The following is a 20120-nucleotide window of genomic DNA, read 5'->3' as shown; positions in this document are numbered from 1 at the left end:
TGAAGGTATATTATAGTTCTATTTCACCACAGCTGAAGGTATATTATAGTTCTATTTCACCACAGCTGAAGGTATATTATAGTTCTATTTCACCACAGCTGAAGGTATATTATAGTTCTATTTCACCACAGCTGAAGGTATATTATAGTTCTATTTCACCACAGCTGAAGGTATATTATAGTTCTATTTCACCACAGCTGAAGGTATATTATAGTTCTATTTCACCACAGCTGAAGGTATATTATAGTTCTATTTCACCACATATTATAGTTCTATTTCACCACAGCTGAAGGTATATTATAGTTCTATTTCACTACAGCTGAAGGTGTATTATAGTTCTATTTCACCACAGCTGAAGGTATATTATAGTTCTATTTCACCACAGCTGAAGGTATATTATAGTTCTATTTCACCACAGCTGAAGGTATATTATAGTTCTATTTCACCACATCTGAAGGTATATTATAGTTCTATTTCACCACATATTATAGTTCTATTTCACCACAGCTGAAGGTATATTATAGTTCTATTTCACTACAGCTGAAGGTGTATTATAGTTCTCTTTCACCACAGCTGAAGGTATATTATAGTTCTATTTCACCACAGCTGAAGGTATATTATAGGTCTATTTCACCACAGCTGAAGGTATATTATAGTTCTATTTCACCACAGCTGAAGATATATTATAGTTCTATTTCACCACAGCTGAAGGTATATTATAGTTCTATTTCACCACAGCTGAAGGTATATTATAGTTCTATTTCACCACAGCTGAAGGTATATTATAGTTCTATTTCACCCAGCTGAAGGTATATTATAGTTCTATTTCACCACAGCTGAAGGTATATTATAGTTCTATTTCACCACAGCTGAAGGTATATTATAGTTCTATTTCACCACAGCTGAAGATATATTATAGTTCTATTTCACCACAGCTGAAGGTATATTATAGTTACTACAATCCACAAAAACACTACAGTAAATACTACAGTATTCTACAATCTGCAAAAACAGTACAGTAAATACTATAGTGTATACTAAGTTTTCTTTTATTTCTCCTATGTTAACTGTAAATACTACAGTGTACTACAGTAAATGCTACATATTTCACTGCAGTGTTTTTGTGGTCTTTAGTACGCAAAACACCACAGCGAATACTATAGTATTTATACCATAGTATACTATAGTATATATATTTTTTTTTTACGTGGGCTATGTGTGACATTGAACACTGCATATAATTTGAATGCCAGTATATTATACAGACCATCCAATTAGGCAAACTTAATGTAGGAATAGAAAACAGACCTGGTTGATTAAGCCTATGAATATTCCACGATTGCTGTATTACTGACGTGTTTCTCCTGCAGAGATCGTGGATGGCAACATTAAAATGACTCTGGGGATGATCTGGACCATCATCCTGCGCTTCGCCATCCAAGATATCTCCGTGGAAGGTTAGCTAATATATATATATATTTTTTTAACCTTTATTTAACTAGGCAAGTCAGTTAAGAACAAATTCTTATTTACAATGACGGCCTACACCGGCCAAACCCGGACGACGCTGGGCCAATTGTGCGCTGCCCTATGGGACTCCCAATCACGTCCGGTTGTGATACAGCCTGGAATCGAACCAGGGGGTCTGTAGTGACACCTCAAGCACTGAGATGCAGTGCCTTAGACCGCTGCCTTAGACCGCTGCCTTGGACCGCTGCCTTGGACCGCTGCCTTAGACCGCTGCCTTGGACCGCTGCCTTGGACCGCTGCCTTGGACCGCTGCCTTGGACCGCTGCCTTGGACCGCTGCCTTGGACCGCTGCCTTGGACCGCTGCCTTGGACCGCTGCCTTGGACCGCTGCCTTGGACCGCTGCCTTGGACCGCTGCCTTGGACCGCTGCCTTGGACCGCTGCCTTGGACCGCTGCCTTGGACCGCTGCCTTGGACCGCTGCCTTGGACCGCTGCCTTGGACCGCTGCCTTGGACCGCTGCCTTGGACCGCTGCCTTGGACCGCTGCCTTAGACCGCTGCGCTACTCGGGAGCAGTCATGTAGTTATAGTGTTATGTATAGTGATTAGCATGTCATCTCCGTGGAAGGTTAGCTAATATAGTCATGTAGTTATAGTGTTATGTATAGTGATTAGCATGTCATCTCCGTGGAAGGTTAGCTAATATAGTCATGTAGTTATAGTGTTATGTATAGTGATTAGCATGTCATCTCCGTGGAAGGTTAGCTAATATAGTCATGTAGTTATAGTGTTATGTATAGTGATTAGTATGTCATCTCCGTGGAAGGTTAGCTAATATAGTCATGTAGTTATAGTGTTATGTATAGTGATTAGCATGTCATCTCCGTGGAAGGTTAGCTAATATAGTCATGTAGTTATAGTGTTATGTATAGTGATTAGCATGTCATCTCCGTGGAAGGTTAGCTAATATAGTCATGTAGTTATAGTGTTATGTATAGTGATTAGTATGTCATCTCCGTGGAAGGTTAGCTAATATAGTCATGGAGTTATAGTGTTATGTATAGTGATTAGCATGTCATCTCCGTGGAAGGTTAGCTAATATAGTCATGTAGTTATAGTGTTATGTATAGTGATTAGTATGTCATCTCCGTGGAAGGTTAGCTAATATAGTCATGTAGTTATAGTGTTATGTATAGTGATTAGCATGTCATCTCCGTGGAAGGTTAGCTAATATAGTCATGTAGTTATAGTGTTATGTATAGTGATTAGCATGTCATCTCCGTGGAAGGTTAGCTAATATAGTCATGTAGTTATAGTGTTATGTATAGTGATTAGTATGTCATCTCCGTGGAAGGTTAGCTAATATAGTCATGGAGTTATAGTGTTATGTATAGTGATTAGCATGTCATCTCCGTGGAAGGTTAGCTAATATAGTCATGGAGTTATAGTGTTATGTATAGTGATTAGTATGTCATCTCCGTGGAAGGTTAGCTAATATAGTCATGTAGTTATAGTGTTATGTATAGTGATTAGCATGTCATCTCCGTGGAAGGTTAGCTAATATAGTCATGTAGTTATAGTGTTATGTATAGTGATTAGCATGTCATCTCCGTGGAAGGTTAGCTAATATAGTCATGTAGTTATAGTGTTATGTATAGTGATTAGTATGTCATCTCCGTGGAAGGTTAGCTAATATAGTCATGTAGTTATAGTGTTATGTATAGTGATTAGCATGTCATCTCCGTGGAAGGTTAGCTAATATAGTCATGTAGTTATAGTGTTATGTATAGTGATTAGTATGTCATCTCCGTGGGAAGGTTAGCTAATATAGTCATGTAGTTATAGTGTTATGTATAGTGATTAGTATGTCATCTCCGTGGAAGGTTAGCTAATATAGTCATGTAGTTATAGTGTTATGTATAGTGATTAGCATGTCATCTCCGTGGAAGGTTAGCTAATATAGTCATGTAGTTATAGTGTTATGTATAGTGATTAGTATGTCATCTCCGTGGAAGGTTAGCTAATATAGTCATGTAGTTATAGTGTTATGTATAGTGATTAGTATGTCATCTCCGTGGAAGGTTAGCTAATATAGTCATGTAGTTATAGTGTTATGTATAGTGATTAGCATGTCATCTCCGTGGAAGGTTAGCTAATATAGTCATGTAGTTATAGTGTTATGTATAGTGATTAGCATGTCATCTCTGTGGAAGGTTAGCTAATATAGTCATGTAGTTATAGTGTTATGTATAGGGATTAGCATGTCATCTCCGTGGAAGGTTAGCTAATATAGTCATGTAGTTATAGTGTTATGTATAGTGATTAGTATGTCATCTCCGTGGAAGGTTAGCTAATATAGTCATGTAGTTATAGTGTTATGTATAGTGATTAGCATGTCATCTCCGTGGAAGGTTAGCTAATATAGTCATGGAGTTATAGTGTTATGTATAGTGATTAGTATGTCATCTCCGTGGAAGGTTAGCTAATATAGTCATGTAGTTATAGTGTTATGTATAGTGATTAGCATGTCATCTCCGTGGGAAGGTTAGCTAATATAGTCATGTAGTTATAGTGTTATGTATAGTGATTAGCATGTCATCTCCGTGGAAGGTTAGCTAATATAGTCATGTAGTTATAGTGTTATGTATAGTGATTAGCATTTCATCTCCGTGGAAGGTTAGCTAATATAGTCATGTAGTTATAGTGTTATGTATAGTGATTAGTATGTCATCTCCGTGGAAGGTTAGCTAATATAGTCATGTAGTTATAGTGTTATGTATAGTGATTAGTATGTCATCTCCGTGGAAGGTTAGCTAATATAGTCATGGAGTTATAGTGTTATGTATAGTGATTAGTATGTCATCTCCGTGGAAGGTTAGCTAATATAGTCATGTAGTTATAGTGTTATGTATAGTGATTAGTATGTCATCTCCGTGGAAGGTTAGCTAATATAGTCATGTAGTTATAGTGTTATGTATAGTGATTAGTATGTCATCTCCGTGGAAGGTTAGCTAATATAGTCATGGAGTTATAGTGTTATGTATAGTGATTAGCATGTCATCTCCGTGGAAGGTTAGCTAATATAGTCATGGAGTTATAGTGTTATGTATAGTGATTAGCATGTCATCTCCGTGGAAGGTTAGCTAATATAGTCATGGAGTTATAGTGTTATGTATAGTGATTAGCATGTCATCTCCGTGGAAGGTTAGCTAATATAGTCATGGAATTATAGTGTTATGTATAGTGATTAGCATGTCATCTCCGTGGAAGGTTAGCTAATATAGTCATGGAGTTATAGTGTTATGTATAGTGATTAGTATGTCATCTCCGTGGAAGGTTAGCTAATATAGTCATGTAGTTATAGTGTTATGTATAGTGATTAGTATGTCATCTCTGTGGAAGGTTAGCTAATATAGTCATGTAGTTATAGTGTTATGTATATTGATTAGTATGTCATCTCCGTGGAAGGTTAGCTAATATAGTCATGCAGTTATAGTGTTATGTATAGTGATTAGCATGTCATCTCCGTGGAAGGTTAGCTAATATAGTCATGTAGTTATAGTGTTATGTATAGTGATTAGTATGTCATCTCCGTGGAAGGTTAGCTAATATAGTCATGTAGTTATAGTGTTATGTATAGTGATTAGTATGTCATCTCCGTGGAAGGTTAGCTAATATAGTCATGGAGTTATAGTGTTATGTATAGTGATTAGCATGTCATCTCCGTGGAAGGTTAGCTAATATAGTCATGTAGTTATAGTTATGTATAGTGATTAGTATGTCATCTCCGTGGAAGGTTAGCTAATATAGTCATGTAGTTATAGTGTTATGTATAGTGATTAGCATGTCATCTCCGTGGAAGGTTAGCTAATATAGTCATGTAGTTATAGTGTTATGTATAGTGATTAGCATGTCATCTCCGTGGAAGGTTAGCTAATATAGTCATGTAAGTATAGTGTTATGTATAGTGATTAGTATGTCATCTCCGTGGAAGGTTAGCTAATATAGTCATGTAGTTATAGTGTTATGTATAGTGATTAGCATGTCATCTCCGTGGAAGGTTAGCTAATATAGTCATGTAGTTGTAGTGTTATGTATAGTGATTAGTATGTCATCTCCGTGGAAGGTTAGCTAATATAGTCATGGAGTTATAGTGTTATGTATAGTGATTAGCATGTCATCTCCGTGGAAGGTTAGCTAATATAGTCATGTAGTTATAGTGTTATGTATAGTGATTAGTATGTCATCTCCGTGGAAGGTTAGCTAATATAGTCATGGAGTTATAGTGTTATGTATAGTGATTAGCATGTCATCTCCGTGGAAGGTTAGCTAATATAGTCATGTAGTTATAGTGTTATGTATAGTGATTAGTATGTCATCTCCGTGGAAGGTTAGCTAATATAGTCATGTAGTTATAGTGTTATGTATAGTGATTAGTATGTCATCTCCGTGGAAGGTTAGCTAATATAGTCATGTAGTTATAGTGTTATGTATAGTGATTAGCATGTCATCTCCGTGGAAGGTTAGCTAATATAGTCATGTAGTTATAGTGTTATGTATAGTGATTAGTATGTCATCTCCGTGGAAGGTTAGCTAATATAGTCATGCAGTTATAGTGTTATGTATAGTGATTAGCATGTCATCTCCGTGGAAGGTTAGCTAATATAGTCATGTAGTTATAGTGTTATGTATAGTGATTAGCATGTCATCTCCGTGGAAGGTTAGCTAATATAGTCATGTAGTTATAGTGTTATGTATAGTGATTAGCATGTCATCTCCGTGGAAGGTTAGCTAATATAGTCATGTAGTTATAGTGTTATGTATAGTGATTAGCATGTCATCTCCGTGGAAGGTTAGCTAATATAGTCATGTAGTTATAGTGTTATGTATAGTGATTAGCATGTCATCTCCGTGGAAGGTTAGCTAATATAGTCATGTAGTTATAGTGTTATGTATAGTGATTAGTATGTCATCTCCGTGGAAGGTTAGCTAATATAGTCATGTAGTTATAGTGTTATGTGATAGTGATTAGTATGTCATCTCTGTGGAAGGTTAGCTAATATAGTCATGTAGTTGTAGTGTTATGTATAGTGATTAGCATGTCATCTCCGTGGAAGGTTAGCTAATATAGTCATGTAGTTATAGTGTTATGTATAGTGATTAGCATGTCATCTCCGTGGAAGGTTAGCTAATATAGTCATGTAGTTATAGTGTTATGTATAGTGATTAGCATGTCATCTCCGTGGAAGGTTAGCTAATATAGTCATGTAGTTATAGTGTTATGTATAGTGATTAGTATGTCATCTCTGTGGAAGGTTAGCTAATATAGTCATGTAGTTGTAGTGTTATGTATAGTGATTAGTATGTCATCTCCATGGAAGGTTAGCTAATATAGTCATGGAGTTATAGTGTTATGTATAGTGATTAGCATGTCATCTCCGTGGAAGGTTGGGCTAATATAGTCATGGAGTTATAGTGTTATGTATAGTGATTAGCATGTCATCTCCGTGGAAGGTTAGCTAATATGGTCATGTAGTTATAGTGTTATGTATAGTGATTAGTATGTCATCTCCGTGGAAGGTTAGCTAATATAGTCATGGAGTTATAGTTATGTATAGTGATTAGTTTGTAATCTCTGTGGAAGGTTAGCTAATATAGTCATGTAGTTGTAGTGTTATGTATAGTGATTAGCATGTCATCTCCGTGGAAGGTTAGCTAATATAGTCATGGAGTTATAGTGTTATGTATAGTGATTAGCATGTCATCTCCGTGGAAGGTTAGCTAATATAGTCATGTAGTTATAGTGTTATGTATAGTGATTAGCATGTCATCTCTGTGGAAGGTTAGCTAATATAGTCATGTAGTTGTAGTGTTATGTATAGTGATTAGTATGTCATCTCCGTGGAAGGTTAGCTAATATAGTCATGGAGTTATAGTGTTATGTATAGTGATTAGCATGTCATCTCCGTGGAAGGTTAGCTAATATAGTCATGGAGTTATAGTGTTATGTATAGTGATTAGTATGTCATCTCCGTGGAAGGTTAGCTAATATAGTCATGTAGTTATAGTGTTATGTATAGTGATTAGTATGTCATCTCCGTGGAAGGTTAGCTAATATAGTCATGGAGTTATAGTGTTATGTATAGTGATTAGTATGTCATCTCCGTGGAAGGTTAGCTAATATAGTCATGTAGTTATAGTGTTATGTATAGTGATTAGCATGTCATCTCCGTGGAAGGTTAGCTAATATAGTCATGGAGTTATAGTGTTATGTATAGTGATTAGTATGTCATCTCCGTGGAAGGTTAGCTAATATAGTCATGTAGTTATAGTGTTATGTATAGTGATTAGTATGTCATCTCTGTGGAAGGTTAGCTGCTTATGTTATTGATGAGGAAAACCACTAACGACAGATCCTATTGGACTGTAGGTGCTATTCATAAGACAGAATTAGATATTAGAACACATCAGGTCAGTTTCCTGGACCCAGATTTCAGACTAGTCTTGGACTGAAAATCATCAACGACAGATTCTCCATTAAAAGTGCTTGTTAGTCCAGGACCAGTCTGTGTCCGGGGAACCGTCCCGTAATGAATGTGGCTATCATAGATTACATTTTAGTCATTTAGCAGACGCTCTTATCCAGAGCGACTTACAGTTAGTGAGTGCATACATTTTTCATACTGCCCCCCTCCCCGTGGGAATCGAACCCACAACTCTGGCGTTGCAAGCGCCATGCTCTACCAACTGAGCTACAGGATTACCAACATAGAGCACATGACATGGGCCTTTGGAGAGTTTGATAGGGCCAGGGATGTATGGTTGTCACAATAAACATCACAATGTTCTCTCCTGTAGAAACCTCTGCTAAGGAGGGGCTTCTTCTATGGTGCCAGAGAAAGACTGCCCCCTACAGGAATGTCAATGTCCAGAACTTCCATGTCAGGTGAGTCCATTTACTTAGTGAGATTCAAGCGAGAGAGAGAGAGAGAGAGAGAGAGAGAGAGAGAGAGAGAGAGAGAGAGAGAGAGAGAGAGAGAGAGAGAGAGAGAGAGAGAGAGAGAGAGAGAGAGAGAGAGAGAGAGGGAGCTACATGTTAAGAGAGAGAGAGAGAGAGAGAGAGAGAGAGAGAGAGAGAGAGAGAGAGAGAGAGAGAGAAGAGCTACATGTTAAAGAGAGAGAGAGAGAGAGAGAGAGAGAGAGAGAGAGAGGAGAGCTACATGTTATAGAGAGAGAGAGAGAGAGAGAGAGAGAGGGGCTACATGTTATAGAGAGAGAGAGAGAGAGAGAGAGAGAGAGAGAGAGGAGAGCTGCATGTTAATTCAGCCTTTATCAGCAGCCCACCAGTCCAGTAATGCTTACGTTGCCCCATTTAAGATCAGGGCTTTAAAAAGACCACTCTGCTTTGCCATTCATTGGTTGTGATTAAATCTGATAAAGGCCCAGTGCAGTCAACATTCGTTTTTTCCTGTGTTTTGTATCATATTGTACAACAGCTGATGAAACTAGCACCAGCACAAGTGTGAAAACATTTGATCAGTGTTATTTGTTATTTCCTGATAGTTTCTGGTTGAAAATTCAATCTACACAGAACCTTCTAATCAGCAGGTTTGCATGGGGCGGGAGTCTCGGCTTGCCTGGTGACATCACCAGGTGGTAAATTGATTAATAGACCAATAACAAAGAGAGTTCCAACCTAGCTACCAATAACAGCTCGTTTTCAGTTATCCCCTCCTCCCTCAGACCACTCCCAGAGAGTCCTAGCAAAGTTCTGCTTGAGAAATCGTTTTTTTGCTAAAAAAGCTATTTTTGTCAATTTTAATGGAAAACTATTACACTAAGGTTCTTAATTGTTACCCAGAAATGATTTGATATTGATATAAAAACAGCTGCATTGGGCCTTTAACTGCTGGGTAGAAGCCTCTTCCCAGACTGATCAATGTGTATTGATGTCAGCTTGGAGAATCACAACCATCCATTTGATTGAGTTCTGCAGCAGAAGAGCAGCCTATTAGAAAGGCTTGTACCCTTTACTGATGATTTGTCGCCAGAGATGGTTTGATTCCGTTTCTACCATTGTGGCTAGATGGAGTAGGCCTACAGCTCTGTCTAGTGGTTTGATTCCGTTTCTACCATTGTGGCCAGATGGAGTAGGCCTACAGCTCCATCTAGTGGTCGCGACAGGGACAACAGTTGTTGACAACTGTAGCGTTTTAGCTAACCCTTTCCTAACCTTAATCTCATTCTCCTAACCTGCTATGTTAATTCACCTAACCTGCCATGTTAATTATCCTAACCTACTATGTTAATTATCCTAACCTGCCATGTTAATTATCCTAACCTGCCATGTTAATTATCCTAACCTGCCATGTTAATTATCCTAACCTGCCGTGTTAATTATCCTAACCTGCCATGTTAATTATCCTAACCTGCCATGTTAATTATCCTAACCTGCCATGTTAATTATCCTAACCTGCCATGTTAATTATCCTAACCTGCCATGTTAATTATCCTGACCTGCCATGTTAATTACCCTAACCTGCCATGTTAATTATCCTAACCTGCCATGTTAATTATCCTAACCTGCCATGTTAATTATCCTAACCTGCCATGTTAATTATCCTAACCTGCCATGTTAATTATCCTAACCTGCCATGTTAATTATCCTAACCTGCCATGTTAATTATCCTAACCTGCCATGTTAATTATCCTAACCTGCCATGTTAATTATCCTAACCTGCTATGTAAACATTCTGTGGCAACAAATCATCAGTATCAACACACTTGCACCTATCAGTCTGAGAACCAATGAACACAAAGCTTTAGTAGGAAGTCAAATGTAATTGTCCCTTGACCTTAGAAGACTATTCGATCCAGGCGTTTTTTAATTGGCTATTGATGTGGCTGCCCGCCGTGATGATCTAATATGATTCTCTCCCCCCCCTGGTTGGCTGTGAAGCTGGAAGGACGGCCTTGCGTTGTGTGCCCTGATACACAGACACCGTCCTGACCTCATCGACTACGCCAAGCTCAACAAGGTCTCTGTTTGGTGTGGCCTGAGCCCCAATGCATGCTGGTCTAGGACTGGCTGAGTGCCTTCAGGCCAACTCCTTGTCACTCATTGTCATGGTATGATGACACAAACAGACGGGCACTCAGGCTAGTCTGGTCCTGGACCTGGGCTGAAGTGCATGATGGGAGATGCAGCCACCAACCACCATACTAACCCAACTGCCTGTTTACTTCATAGAGATTCACTGGTCAAGAGTCCTGTTTACTTCATAGAGATTCACTGGTCAAGAGTCCTGTTTACTTCATAGAGATTCACTGGTCAAGAGTCCTGTTTACTTCATAGAGATTCACTGGTCAAGAGTCCTGTTTACTTCATAGGGATTCACTGGTCAAGAGGATGATAAAACGAAGATAAACTATATGATAAAACGAAGATAAACTATATGACAGTTATAGGAAGTAAACAAATGAAATCGAAGATGACAGCATTTTGGCTGCGCTACATAAAATCTAAGTGTACATTTAAACATTGTTTTCTGTAGGTAAATCTTTTTGCTTTCTTGATCCCACTTCTCTATTGACCTGTAATGGGAGAAGAAAATATTTTGTCATTCCACCAGTAATGTCTTTCTTTCTCTGGGGGCGAAGACAACAGGAGAGAGAGAGGTGCTCCTTCTGTCCGGCGCTGGAGACAGAGCCGTGGAGATCCCAAGCTTACTGCAGCTAGGACCCTAGTTAATCAGGGCGGCGGGTAGCCTAGCAGTTTTTTTTATTTTTTATTTCACCTTTATTTAACCAGGTAAGCCAGTTGAGAACAGGTTCTCATTTACAACTGCGACCTGGCCAAGATAAAGCAAAGTAGTGCAATAAAAAACAACACAGAGTTACATATGGGGTAAAAAACATAAAGTCAGAAATACAACAGAAAATATATATACAGTGTGTGCAAATGTAGCAAGTTATGGAGGTAAGGCAATAAATAGGCTATAGTGCAGAATAATTACAATAGTATTAACACTGGAATGCTAGATGTGCAAGAGATTATGTGCAAATAGAGATACTGGGGTGCAAAAGAGCAAAATAAATAACAATATAGGGATGAGGTAGTTGGGTGGGCTAATTTCAGATGGGCTGTGTACAGGTGCAGTGATCAGTAAGGTGCTCTGACAACTGATGCTTAAAGTTATTGAGGGAGATAAGAGTCTCCAGCTTCAGAGATTTTGCAATTCGTTCCAGTCATTGGCAGCAGAGAACTGGAAGGAATGGCGGCCAAAGGAGGTGTTGGCTTTGGGAATGACCAGTGAGATATACCTGCTGGAGCGCAGACTACGGGTGGGTGCTGCTATGGTGACCAATGAGCTAAGATAAGGCGGGGATTTGCCTAGCAGTGATTTATAGATGGCCTGGAGCCAGTGGGTTTGACGACGAACATGTAGTGAGGACCAGCCAACAAGAGCGTACAGGTCACAGTGGTGGGTAGTGTATGGGGCTTTGGAGACAAAACGGATGGCACTGTGATAGACTACATCCAATTTGCTGAGTAGAGTGTTGGAGGCTGTTTTGTAAATGACATCGCCGAAGTCAAGGATCGGTAGGATAGTCAGTTTTACGAGGGCATGTTTGGCAACATGAGTGAAGGAGGCTTTGTTGCGAAATAGGAACGATTCTAGATTTAACTTTGGATTGGAGATTCTTTATGTGAGTCTGGAAGTTGAGTTTACAGTCTAACCAGACACCTAGGTATTTGTAGTTGTCCACATACTCTAGGTCAGACCACGTCGAGAGTGGTGATTCTAGTCGGGTGGGCAGGTGCCAGCAGCGTTCGATTGAAAAGCATGCATTTAGTTTTACTAGTGTTTAAGAGCAGTTGGAGGCTACTGAAGGATTGTTGTATGGCATTGAAGCTCGTTTGGAGGTTTGTTAACACAGTGTCCAATGAAGGGCCAGATGTATACAAAATGGTGTCGTCTGCGTAGAAGTGGATCTGAGAGTCACCAGCAGCAAGAGCGACATCATTGATATACACGGAGAAAAGTGTCGGCCCAAGGATTGAACCCTGTGGCACCCCCATAGAGACTGCCATAGGTCCAGACAACAGGCTCTCCGATTTGACACACTGAACTCTATCTGAGAAGTAGTTGGTGAACCAGGCCGAGGCAGTCAGTTTGAGAAACCAAGGCTATTTAGTCTGCCAATAAGAATGCGGTGGTTGACAGAGTCGAAAGCCTTGGCCAGGTCGATGAAGACGGCTGCACAGTACTGTCTATTATCAATCGCGGTTATAATATCGTTTAGGACCTTGAGCGTGGCTGAAGTGCACCCGTGACCAGCTCGGAAACCGGATTGCATAGCGGAGAAGGTACGGTGGTATTTGAAATGGTCGATGATCTGTTTGTTAACTTGGCTTTCGAATACTTTCGAAAGGCAGGGCAGGATGGATATAGGTCTGTAGCAAATTGGATCTAGAGTGTCACCCCCTTTGAAGAGGGGGATGACCGCGGCAGCTTTCAATCTCTGGGGATCTCAGACGTTATGAAAGAGAGGTTGAACAGACTAGTAATAGGGGTAGCGACAATTTCGGCGGCTAGTTTTAGAAAGAAAGGGTCCAGATTGTCTAGCCCAGCTGATTTGTAGGGGTCCAGATTTTGCAGCGCTTTCAAAACATCAGCTGTCTGAATTTGTGTGAAGGAGAAGCGGGGGGCATGGGCAAGTTGCAGCAGAGGGTGCAGAGTTGGTGGCCGGGTTAGTGGTAGCCAGATGGAAAGCATGGCCAGCTGTAGCAAAATGCTTGTTGAAATTCTCGATTATTGTAGATTTATCGGTGGTGATAGTGTTCCCTAGCCTCAGTGCAGTGGGCAGCTGGGAGGAAGTGCTCTTATTCTCCATGGACTTTACAGTGTCCCAAAACTTTTTGGAGTTAGTGCTACAGGATGCAAATTTCTGTTTGAAAAGTTAGCCTTTGCTTTCCTGACTGCTTGTGTATATTGGTTCCTAACTTCCCTGAAAAGTTGCATATCGCGGGGGCTATTTGATGCTAATGCTGTACGCCTACAGGATGTTTTTGTGCTGGTCAAGGGCAGTCAAGTCTGAGGAGAACCAGGGGCTATATCGGTTCTTAGTTCTGTATTTTTGAATGGGGCATGTTTATTTAAGATTGAGAGGAAATTACTTTTAAGAACAACCAGGCATCCTCTACTGACGGAATGAGATCTATATCCATCCAGGATACCTGGGCCAGGTCAATTAGGAAGGCCTCCTCGCTAAAGTGTTTTAGGGAGCGTTTGACAGTGATGAGGGTGGTCGTTTGACCGCGGACCTTACGGACGCATGGCAATAAGGCAGTGATCGCTGAGATCCTGGTTGAAGACAGCTGAGGTGTATTTGAGAGGGTATGTTAGTCAGGATGATATCTATGGAGGGTACCCATGTTTACGGATTTAGGGTTGTACCTGGTAGGTTCGTTGATAATTTGCGTGAGGTTGAGGGCATCTTGCTTGGATTGTAGGATGGCTGGGGTATTAAGCATATCCCAATTTAGGTCACCAAGCAGTACAAACTCTGAGGATAAATGGGGGCAATCAATTCACATATGGTGTCCAGGGCACAGCTGGGGGCTGAGGGGGTCTGTAGCAAGCGGCAACAGTGAGAGACTTATTTCTGAAAAGGTGGATTTTTAGAAGTAGAAGCTCAAACTGTTTGGGCACAGACCTGGATAGTATGATAGAGCTCTGCAGGCTATCTCTACAGTAGATTGCAACTCCACCCCCTTTGGCAGTTCTATCTAGACGGAAAATGTTATAGTTGGGGATGGAAATTTCAGAATTTTTGGTGGCCTTCCTGAGCCAGGATTCAGACACTGCTAGAACATCAGGGTTGTCAGAGTGTGCTAACGCAGTGAATAACTCAAACTTAGGAAGTAGACTTCTGATATTTATGTGCAAGAAACCAAGACTTTTGTGATTACAGAAGTCATCAAATGATAGCCCTGGGGAGTAGGAGTGATACTGAGGGCTGCAGGGCCTGGGTTAGCCTCTACATCACCAGAGGAACAGAGGAGGACTAGAATAAGGATACGGCTAAAGGCTTTAAGAACTGGTCTTCTAGTGCGTTGGGTACATAGAATAAAGGGGGCAGATTTCCGGGTGTTATAGAAAAGATTCAGGGCATTATGTACAGACAAGGATATGGAAGGATATGAGTAAAGTGAGTAAACCTAAGCGTTGGGTAACAATGAAAGAGATAGCATCGCTGAGGCATCAATTGAGTCGGTCTCCGAGTGTATAGGGGAGGGGCAAAGGAGCTATCTAAGGCAGGTTTAGCTAGGCTGGGGGTCTACTAGTGATATAGTAAAATTAGAAATAACCGAAACAACAATAAACTAACCATGTTTGGGCTGAGGCTAAACATAAACAGGATGTAGTACCGTAAAAAGGAACAGTCCAGCAGACATCAGCTGTATAGCTGAGTTATCATAAGGTCGTGGTAAACTAGTGAGTAAGAGGCCACGGCTACGTGTGCTAGCGGGCCGGGCTAGCAGATAGATGGAATCTTCGTGGTTAACGTCGTAACCACATCAGACGATTTCATCGGCAGACCAGTCGTGTAGGATCGGCGGGGCTCCGTGTCAACACTAGGTGGTCCCGTCCGGTTGACAGAGAGGTAGATAGCCGGAGATGGGCGATGGGCCTAGCTCAGGATGATTAGCCAGACCACAGCGTCCGTTTTGTTGTAGCTAGCTGGTAGCGATGAATCCGGAGTTAAAGGTCCAGTGATTCAGTGATTCCCGGCGGAAGAAACTGATATGTTCTGGGTCGATAACGCTGTGCAGACTGGCCGAATATCCGGTGATTAATGTCCAGTGATTAAAATTAATCCCTTGAGAAAAAATCAATGTTCTGGGTGAAACACCGCTAGCTGTGGCTAATAGCAAATAGCAAGTAGCTAGTTAGCTGGCTAGCTAGTTTCAACTGGAGATTCTAGATTCTAGATAAAGGCAAGTCAATAATAGAATCCGTTCCACATTGAGTGAGGCGGGTTGCAGGAAAGTATATCTTGTAGAAGGATGAAAAGTCTGATAGGGAAATATGTACGAAAAATAGGGTATTTACAGGCTATTTACAGACATTTACAGACATACGATAAAAACACAACTGCACTACTCCGCCATCTTGGATACCGAGACAGTTAAGAGCGTTGTGCCAGTAATCCTAAGGTCGCTGGTTTGAATCCCCGAGCCGACTAGGTGAAAAACCTGCCGGTGTGCTCTTGAGCAAGGCACTTAACCCTAATTGCCTCTGTAAGTCACAATGGATAAGAGCAATCTGCTAAATGTAACATTTTACGACGGCCAGCAAAAGCCTTCTAGTGTGGGCATCATTCCTCCATTCCTGTCCTCCCTTACCCCAACTCTATCACGTCCAGCCTGGAGGAGATGACAGGTTTCAGGCTACAGCGTCATACTGTAGCCTAGAGCTAAGTACAGTCAGACTACTTAGGTCCTAGGCTTTAGGGGCTCTTCTATGGCTTAACTGTCTCCAGGTCATCCTGACTTGTGACCTTTCGAGTGTGTGGTTTTAGCATTGAGATGTGCTAACATGGCCTCGTGGTCTGTGTCTGCAGTGCTGTAACATTATCCCAGGCCACACAGCCATAGCCTTGACACTGCTGTGCAGAACAGGGCTAGCCCATATCAGAACAGGGTTAGCCCATACCAGAACAGGGCTAGCCCATTCCAGAACAGGGTTAGCCCATACCAGAACAGGGTTAGCCCATACCAGAACAGGGCTAGCCCATTCCAGAACAGGGCTAGCCCATACCAGAACAGGGCTAGCCCATACCAGAACAGGGCTAGCCCATACCAGAACAGGGCTAGCCCATACCAGAACAGGGTTAGCCCATACCAGAACAGGGCTAGCCCATACCAAAACAGGGTTAGCCCATACCAGAACAGGGCTAGCCCATACCAGAACAGGGCTAGCCCATACCAGAACAGGGCTAGCCCATACCAGAACAGGGCTAGCCCATACCAAAACAGGGTTAGCCTTGACCTGCTGAGCAGATCCCCTGGTCGCACATAGACATAGCCCACAGGTGGGTGCCAAAGTTTCCTGGTGGGTTGCGGGACATTCCTTGATTTGTTATTTTTACAAATTGATGATTGTTTAAACCGAGCCACAACGACTGTATAAACCGAGCTATGACACCTGGTTGATAACATCTGGGACATTAAGAACACCTGGTTGATAACATCTGGGACATTAAGAACACCTGGTTGATAACATCTGGGACATTAAGAACACCTGGTTGATAACATCTGGGACATTAAGAACACCTGGTTGATAACATCTGGGACATTAAGAACACCTGTTTGATAACATCTGGGACATTAAGAACACCTGGTTGATAACATCTGGGACATTAAGAACACCTGGTTGATAACATCTGGGACATTAAGAACACCTGGTTGATAACATCTGGGACATTAAGAACACCTGGTTGATAACATCTGGGACATTAAGGACACCTGGTTGATAACATCTGGGACATTAAGGCACAGTGTGTAGGACCAAGGCTAAAGGCCTACTAATGTATTGTATGTCCCCCTGGAGTTGCCATGTTGAATGTTGAAACTGTTACATTTACTAGCCCATATTGTGTTGCATGGTAGTAGTATGATTGAATTACATGTTTTTACATTTTACATTGATGATGTGTTGAATACAGTATGGATGAATATTTTATGATATAGTTATACAGTATCTTTCCATGTCTAGTTATGATGTATTTTACCTCTATTCCATACAGGATGACCCTCTGGGTAATCTGAACCTGGCCTTTGAAGTGGCAGAGAAATACCTGGACATCCCCAAGATGTTGGACGCTGAAGGTAAATATTCTAGATCAGGGGCCTCCAACCTTTTCTAGCGTGACAGCTACTTTTAAAAAACATTTCGCGAGCTACTACTTTTTCCCACCAGGAAACTCCTTAGTGGAGAAGAGAAAGCAGTGCAGTATGTGTTCTGTCAATATACCTGGTCAAATAAGGGTTCATAAACAACTCTAAGGGGGGCCCTAAAAAATCTGTGATTTTTTACCCCCCAAATTATGTTTTATATTTTCCCAAATTATGTTTTCTTAGGTAAATTTTTCCTGGTTTTAGATTTTTGTTTTGTTTTTCACTCTCGAAATTACAATTGTTCGTAGAGAAACAACGAAATTGGATGTTCTGAGTAACACGGCAACGCTTAAATCACATCAGAATACTTTCTTTTGAGGTCTGGAAGAAAACGATCAAATGTAGATTTTTGAGTGTATTTCCCCTTTAATAATGGCTCATCCAGCCAGTGAGGAATGTGCCATCTAATGCGCCAGTCTAGCGATGGTTCTGTACTGCTGCTGCTAGCTCTCTCTCTCTCTCTCTCTCTCTCTCTCTCTCTCTCTCTCTCTCTCTCTCTCTATCATTAACATGTAGCTCTCTCTCTCTCTCTCTCTCTCTCTCTCTCTCTATCATTAACATGTAGCTCTCTCTCTCTCTCTCTCTCTCTCTCTCTCTATCATTAACATGTAGCTCTCTCTCTCTCTCTCTCTCTCTCTCTCTTTAACATGTAGCTCTCCTCTCTCTCTCTCTCTCTCTCTCTCTCATTAACATGCAGCTCTCTCTCTCTCTCTGTCTCTCTCTCTCTCTCTGTCTCTCTCTCTCTCTCTCTCTCTCTCTCTCTCTCTCTCTCTCTCTCTCTCTCTCTCTCTCTCTCTCTCTCTCTCTCTCTCTCTCTGTCTCTCTCTCTGTCTCTCTCTGGATGGCGTATATATCACTGCTTCCACTCTCTCGCCCTCCCTTGAAGCACAAGGCTCTCCTTTTGTTTTACCCACTGAACCTGACCAGTCCTCAGTTTGATTTGATACTGTTGACCTGTAAAACATCAGTGTGATACGCATCTCAGAGCTCCCCCTTCTCTGTTCTTTTCTCCCACATTTACCCCCCTCCACTCCAGACATCATCAACACCCCTAAGCCTGATGAGAGAGCTATCATGACCTATGTCTCCTGCTTCTACCATGCTTTTGCTGGAGCAGAGCAGGTAGAGAGCCCTTTGAGTATGTGTGGTTTTGGACTGCAGTGATTATTGAAGTGCCCGTATGCTTGAATTACCACGTGCAAATACTACCATTTACTGTAAGTAGGTTCTCACACAATGAATTACTGTTGAATATTTTAACATGGGATCCCTTGTTCCTGTCTGAAATATTAAAATGTGTTATCCAAAACTTACACATCTAAAAAAATATAACCAATAAAACTTTTATTTTAAATCTTGGCTGTCATCACATTATTTTAGGGTGCTTGATCACATCAGCAATTCAAACTGTCCAGACTGTTTCCATATGATGTGACAAATGATTTGACAGTAATGTGACATGTGTCTCTACAGGCGGAGACAGCAGCCAACCGTATCTGTAAGATTCTGGGAGTCAACCAGGAGAATGAGAAACTCATGGAGGAATATGAGAAACTGGCCAGTGAGGTAATAATCACACAGACTCAGGGCCACACCCTTTTAGGAGGAAAACAGATTAAATAACACAATGTGACTGTTTCTTCAGCTACTTCTTGTCACTCAATTATGACTCATCAATATCAATCATATGACTGATTAATATAAATTGTATGACTGATCAATATCAATCACATTACTTATCAATATCAATCATATGGCTGATCAATATCAATCATATGACTGAGCAATATCAATCACATTACATATCAATATCAATCATATGACTGATCAATATCAATCATATGATTGAACAATATCAATCACATGACTTATCAATATCAATCATATGGCTGATCAATATCAATCACATTACTTATCAATATCAATCATATGACTGATCAATATCAATCATATGGCTGATCAATATCAATCATATGACTGATCAATATCAATCATATGACTGATCAATATCAATTGTAGACATGTGAACAATGGGTGAACGATCTGGATCTATCCATGAACCATCCAAATCTTTGAATATTGACTACTGTAACAAAGTTACCTCTGATGTCTTTACTAAACATGGAACCCCTGTAATCCTCCATACTGTACCCTCCATACTGTTACCCTCCATACTGTTACCCTCCATACTGTACCCTCCATACTGTACCCTCCATACTGTTACCCTCCATACTGTACCCTCCATACTGTTACCCTCCATACTGTTACCCTCCATACTGTACCCTCCATACTGTACCCTCCATACTGTACCCTCCATACTGTACCCTCCATAGTGTTACCCTCCATACTGTACCCTCCATACTGTACCCTCCATACTGTACCCTCCATACTGTACTCTCCATACTGTACCCTCCATAGTGTTACCCTCCATACTGTACCCTCCATAGTGTTACCCTCCATACTGTACCCTCCATACTGTACCCTCCATACTATACCCTCCATACTGTTACCCTTCATACTGTTACCCCCCATACTGTACCCTCCATACTGTACCCTCCATACTGTTACCCTCCATACTGTTACCCTCCATACTGTACCCTCCATACTGTACCCTCCATACTGTACCCTCCATACTGTTACCCTCCATACTGTACCCTCCATACTGTACCCTCCATAGTGTTACC

At 41.0% G+C, this 20120-nt stretch overlaps 1 protein-coding gene across 1 annotated transcript in view; it reads left to right on the top strand.

The window, feature by feature from the left end:
- The window catches only part of LOC121578461 (alpha-actinin-2), a 52933-nt gene that overhangs the window by 10128 nt on the left and 22685 nt on the right, over positions 1–20120 (top strand). The window contains exons 4-9 of the mRNA XM_045217224.1: positions 1371–1457; positions 8328–8415; positions 10429–10507; positions 17286–17367; positions 18473–18558; positions 18910–19002. Coding sequence (XP_045073159.1) covers positions 1371–1457; positions 8328–8415; positions 10429–10507; positions 17286–17367; positions 18473–18558; positions 18910–19002 — 515 coding nt within the window. The remainder of the gene's footprint in view (positions 1–1370; positions 1458–8327; positions 8416–10428; positions 10508–17285; positions 17368–18472; positions 18559–18909; positions 19003–20120) is intronic.

Source organism: Coregonus clupeaformis, unplaced genomic scaffold (genome assembly GCF_020615455.1).
Source record: "Coregonus clupeaformis isolate EN_2021a unplaced genomic scaffold, ASM2061545v1 scaf0971, whole genome shotgun sequence".
Lineage (NCBI taxonomy): Eukaryota > Metazoa > Chordata > Actinopteri > Salmoniformes > Salmonidae > Coregonus > Coregonus clupeaformis.
This window is presented reverse-complemented; position numbering and strand designations above follow the sequence as displayed.